The sequence below is a fragment of the Corylus avellana genome, chromosome ca6, assembly GCF_901000735.1.
Source record: "Corylus avellana chromosome ca6, CavTom2PMs-1.0".
Lineage (NCBI taxonomy): Eukaryota > Viridiplantae > Streptophyta > Magnoliopsida > Fagales > Betulaceae > Corylus > Corylus avellana.
The window spans coordinates 27,196,530-27,202,814 of NC_081546.1; the positions used below are offsets into that span (position 1 = coordinate 27,196,530).

Genomic DNA, 6,285 nt, shown 5'->3' on the forward strand with positions numbered 1-6,285 from the left:
TTTTATGTTAGAACAACTCGTTTTCTCTTTGTAGTTGTTGATTGATTTAAAAGAAAAATAGAAAGAAATACAGAAAAAAGCAAATATGCAAGAAAAATCTAATTAAACCTTGAAGAAAAAGAATAATTTTAGCAAACTTTATGTTCATGTAAACTTATCCCTAAGCTATAAGGCCTCATAACTAAAGTTTCATCCAATAACTCATTAAGCAAAATTGTATGAATGACCACATCTTGGAATCAGGTCAATTCCAATCTTTGGAAAGAGCATGGCCATGATTAAGAAGTGCCTTAGCATATACTCACACACATAAAACAAAAGAACAGAGATATACCCATTGACAAGTATTTTGAATTTCATTAAGGTGGCTTACTACGTGAAAGATGGAAACTTATATGACTACCGGATGAAAAGTTACCAAACATTTAATTGAGAATCTCAAGTCGGTTCCTTCCCACACAATTCAATTATAAACGCTTGAACAATTTGACCTCTGAGATGTAAAATTATAAAAAGAGGCTATGGAGAGTAAAAACCACTAGCATGACATCTGAAGGTGGAAATTTCTTACTTTCATGCCCTAACTGCTTCCCTTCTTACAAAAATTCTTACCTAACCGTAAGAACTAAGAATAATCCCCAACATATAAAACCTTCCTCTCTCTCTCTCTCTCTTTGCCACTTATATTCACCACAAAAACTCATCTCCTTTACCTAAAATAAAAATAAAGTTGTAGAAAAAATCCACATATACGTACCATCTTGTTTCTTCATCTAGCAAATAGTAGGCAAATTACTAGAAACTCCACTCCAGCTGCCCCTTCTAATATTATAGCCACTGTCTTTCCTGTAATACCCCCCCTGTACTTGCATTAATTAAAACACATCCCACATTATTATTAATCAAAAAAAAAAAAAAAAATTATAAAGAGGGGGCTATGGAGAGTAAAACCTCTACCATGACATCTGAAGTGGAAGTTGCATCATGTTACTTGCCTGCCAGATTTCCCAAATCCTGCAAAACACACAAACCCTAAGCAAATAAAATCCTGCAATATATATGTCTAGCAGGTCCTCAAGTACTGTTCCTTCAAGCCAAAATTCACTTGTAATCCAGGCCTTAATTTCGAAGCAGAAGCCTAAATAGGTGAAACATGTATATATATATATAAGTAAGGTGAAACACTTACAGTATTATAACCGGTGACTCTGTCCCAATGGTCAAATACTGAACATGTCCCGAGCATTCGAAAAGATCCAAAAAATGGCATATTGTCTCCAAACCATGAAGATTTAATCCATAATTAAGTGGGCAAATCAAGAAGCAAATGGTGTAGTTGTGATTCACCCAAGTGGTGTATCCTCTGCATCTGAAATTCAAGTGCCCAAGGTTGAACAATGCCTCTTTTGTGGGTACCAAGTGGATTCCAAGTAGCCATTATCATCATCACCACCACGGCGTCTCTTAGAAAGTTGATCACCATCCATTACATCTTCCACTTTCTCTTCATATCTATATTCCATATGAAATCCACAACTTTTAAAGAACAATAACGCTGACCTTAGCTGAAATTTAACTTGAAGATTATCCCCCTTTAACTTAAAAGAATCCGGAACAGAATAATGCAACCATACATGATCTGAGTGAAATCGATGAGAGATATTTTCCTCCACAAAAGAATAGATTTTTTCACCATCCCTAATGACTTCAAAGATAATTTCAAAATTTTCATTATCTTCATCTTGTCCATCCGAATATATTCCATCTTGTACATCAGGGATATCTGCTTTTGTTCCGATAACAGCAGAGAAAGCAATTCTTGTGATCTTCCAATCCAAATGTGCAAGCTGATTAATATATATTTTGCATGAATTACTGTTTACAACTTCTTGACGATGGTCGAACCAATCTGAAATCTTATTTCCTGGAAACACACATGCAAATTTATGGTCCTCCACACGTCCCTGTTACACGGATAAGACAAATTTTTAGTGATAAGACCTACAAATCAAGGCACACACTAACAAGTATATATATGTGAAAGAGAGGTACCTCACTCATTAAATGAGTTTGCATATCATTCCCCATATTTTCACGCAATTCACGACAATTGGACAAGTCAATCCATCCAAGTGCTGGGTATATATTAAATTGAAATCTTTTCAATGCCGTGCATCCACGCGCATATACTGCTTTTACATTTTGTGGAAGTTCTGAAATATTTCGAAGTTGCTTGCATTCATTCAGTAAAAGCCACTTTAATCCAACAAATCTTTTGATGCATGGAGGAAGGATATTAATATCACTCCCCGATAGATCTAAACGGTTCATCGAGGAACCACAATCAAATTTCTTAAAGAAATTTGATCTTGATAGGGAACAATTTCTAAGATCCAACTGTTGAAGTTTTGGAAATGACAACGAGGAATAACCATCATTAGAGGGCATGGATTGTCTCATTTGTCTGTTAGCAGGAAACCTAACCATTTGTGAACAGTCCTGGAGATTAAGTTGCTCTAAATATTTCAACTGATAAATGCTATTTGGGAGACGCATGAGGTTAGTGCAACCGCTTAGATCTAATTTTTTAACCCCAAAAAGCCACCCAATGAATGAACTCAGCCTTTTTATTTGAGTACAACCAATGAGATTGAGACACTCTAAATTTTTCAAATGCTCAATGTTATCTGGAAGACCCCCAAGTCTTTTGCAACCAGCTAGATATAACTCTCTAACCCCAACGAGGTGTTCAATGGATGAAGGTAGTTCCTTTATACCAGTATATTGAAAGTCGATCTTCTTTAAATGTTCCATTCGACACCCAATTTCAGGAAAGTTCTTAATCCTTGAGCAGCCATAAAGGATAAGAGATTCTAGAGATATCAACTTGAGGCTTCTAGGAAAACTCCTAAGAGAAAAACAGTTTTCAAGACTCAAATAAACGAGCTTTTTAAGGAATCCGACAGAACAATGAACTTCTTCTAAACGTACACAACCATCAAGAATCAATGTCACTAAATTTGAGATCCTTAAAATATCAGGGACTTCTTTTAGGAATTGACAATTAGTGAAATTCATGATTGTCAATTTTTGGAAAATCTGTCAAGAGAAAGATGAAATAAATAAGTCCGAAGGAAGCTTACAATACAATTTAAACAAAGAAGTCTTAAAAACAATAATTGTACCTCAACTCCATTCAATCCCTCTAGATAACTATAAGGCATTCCCAAAACAACAAGGTTATCTCCACGAACATTGGATTGTAATAGAAAAGATTCTCCAGGATATTCACGCCAATAAAGCACTCTTAAGTTATGAGGGAGAACATCAAGCTCTTCAGAAAAACGTGCATTATGACTTAAAAACAATTTGAGCATATTCATCTCCATGAAAGCTTTGGAACTCAAGTGTACCAAGTCTGCTTTAGGCAAATCTATCAATATGCCATTAACTTCATTTTTTTCCCTAGCAAGACAATGTATAACTAATTAGTGTACCAACAAAATCGTAACATAAACAACTATGGCCATGTTTGTTAAATTTTGTTTGTTTTATGTTCTCAAGAAGTACATTAACAAACAATTTAAAAGCAACAACACAAAACGCTTTTTATAAATATGTATTATTCACTTGTTGAAGGAATATTTTGAGTAGAACATGTATTTAACTTTTGCAAAGGTCAAAACTAACTTATTATTTTTTTAAATTAATTTTTTTTTTTAAAAAAAAAAGGGTATTCAACATAAGTGAAGAGGGTGTGGTGGTTGGAATGGTTGTGCAGCCACTCATGTGCTTGGTCATGCAGCCACCCAGATTTGGTCGTGGTGGCTGCGCTGCCACCCCTACCATTTTTTCCTTTATAAATTTTAATTTTTTTTTAAAAAAAACATTAGAGCTTTACATTTGTTTGGGTTTCTCACATGAATATGCACAAAAAAGCGCTTTTAAAAAATAATTTCCAAATTTATATTATATATAACACATTTTAAAAAAAAAAAAAAAAAAAAAAAAAAACATATCCTATAGTTCTTGTCTTGATAATATGTATATGTGCCGCGTGCGTGCATATCATGTTCCTTACTTTGTAAAAAAGAAACATATTTATACCCCATCTGTTTGCATTTGTATTTTGCTTATCTTTTTTGGATTCTCAAAATGGGTTATTTGTTATTATTGGAATGTCCTAAAGTGCGCTATCATCACATTTTCAAAATTAATGTCTTTCTTATATATTTACATGTTACTCTCATTTGTTCATGATAAAAGAAAAGGCAAGATACTCATACAAATTGTGCCCATATTTGAAATAAGGAAAAACTTCACTTAAAACTCTGAACTTTCATCACTTTTGCAATTTCCTTCCCTACGTTTAAAAACTTTCAATTTAGTGTATCAAACTTTAAAAAATTTGTAATCTTACCCCCTCCATTAGGATTTTCTGTTAAATCCTAATGGAGGGATGAAAATTCTCAAAATGCCTCATTTTTTTAAAAAACAAAAACAATTAATTGCAATTTAAGGGTGATTTTGTAATTTTATAAGTTTAGATGGTATACCGGTCATCTTACCCTTGATAGTGATTTATAGTGCATTTGAGATTGCGATTTTGTAAGAATATTTGCGCTTTTAAAAAATATCGCCAAACATAAGACGTTTGCATTGCGATTTAAAAAACACTTAATCTAAAATAAGAAGAAGAAAAAATTGTGATTTTTATAAGCACGTTATAGGATGCTTATTTGAAAAAACACAAATTTAAACCAAAATCACCATTTTATATAACAAATATTTGATAAAAAAAAAAAAATACTTTTTAACATGTTTTACCAAATGCCTTTACGATTTTAAAAAGTAGCGATTTCAAAAACACAATTTTAAAATCGCACTTATTGAAACCGCAATCTCAAATAGACCCTTAACTGCAAACCTTAATAGGAAGGGTTAGATTGCAAAAAATTAAAAGTTCGATACACTAAATTGAGAGTTTTTGAACTTTGGGGGAGAAGATTGCAAAAATAATAGAAGTTTAGGGAGTTAAGTGAAGTTTCTCCTTGAAATAATAAAAAGAAATTGCCAATTATGATTTTATTTATTCTTCTTAATTAAAAGCATTCCATTGTAATATTATTTGTCAATTTGTTTTAGATATTTATCATGAATAACTAATTTTTTTAGAGTGGCTTAATTAACTCGATTAAAAGTTAAATTCTTTTTAATTGACTTTTCTAAAAGTTTAATTAAGTTTGGTAAAATAATCTTTTTTTTTTTTATAAGTAAAAGGGAATTACTTGATTTAAAAGGGAATTACTTGGTAAAATAATCTTTTTAACAATAAAGTACTCAAAATAGAAGTTCTTAATTTGAATTTCAGACTTTTCTCAAAATTTTTAGTATCAATTGTTCTTTAGTTCCACAGCAAAAACGAAAGAAAAAAAAAACATTATTCTCAGATTAAATAACTTAATTGCTCTTAATTTTTGTAATTGTAAAAATTATGGTTATCATCTAACTCAATTGTGGTATATATGTGAGCTTTTAAATAGCTTGCACAATGAAACTATTTCTCAAATTTCATGTTGGATTTTTAAACCATTTTTTCCAATAGAACTGAAACTAAAAAGCAATTTAAAAATTATATCATACACTTCTGTAAATCTAGAATTTAATCTATTATTTTTTTCATATTCAAGAGCAATTTACAACAACCTTAGGGTATTATTCATTGAGAAGTAAAGTTCCACAATATATATAAAAATAACACTATGTATTAAAATGACTAATTTTCAGAATAACTTAATTTGAAAGTTTCATTGAATTTAAATTTCTTTCTGATACGATAAGAAGATGAGAAAAAGAAAATCCGGACCATCAAATTTGTGCAACATAAGATAAGGATTAATGTCAAACGCCTATAGAAGCAAAAAGAAAAAAGTCAGTACTATACAAAACTATATAACAAATGGATTGCACATGCACAAAAGTAAAGCGTGTAAGAACGATCCAATGTTATCCATGTACAAATGAGTAGTACATTTAATAAATTATTTTATTGATAAGTAGATTGTGAATGCAAATTACCAAAAACATTTAACTATCCAATAACTTTAGATGATTTATTATTTCCTTAATACACTTTCACCAAAATTAATATTCCCTTCCTATGCCGTAATTGTCAATTCATCTTTAAAAAAATAAAAAATAAAAAAAAAGAACTGTGCCCGTTTGGCAAAAAAATTCAATGTTCTTTTCACTTTTCAAACATTGGAAAACAATTTTAAGACAATA

At 31.2% G+C, this 6,285-nt stretch overlaps 1 protein-coding gene across 1 annotated transcript; it reads right to left on the bottom strand.

Moving 5' to 3' along the window:
- Positions 1–1,376: 1,376 nt before the first annotated feature.
- LOC132185507 (disease resistance protein RPV1-like) lies at positions 1,377–3,389 on the bottom strand. The gene is made up of 4 exons (XM_059599272.1): positions 3,186–3,389; positions 2,053–3,099; positions 1,561–1,964; positions 1,377–1,512 (listed from the first exon to the last, which is right to left on the bottom strand). The coding sequence occupies exons 1-4, from the start codon at positions 3,387–3,389 to the stop codon at positions 1,377–1,379; spliced, it is 1,791 nt and encodes a 596-aa protein (XP_059455255.1).
- Positions 3,390–6,285: the final 2,896 nt, after the last annotated feature.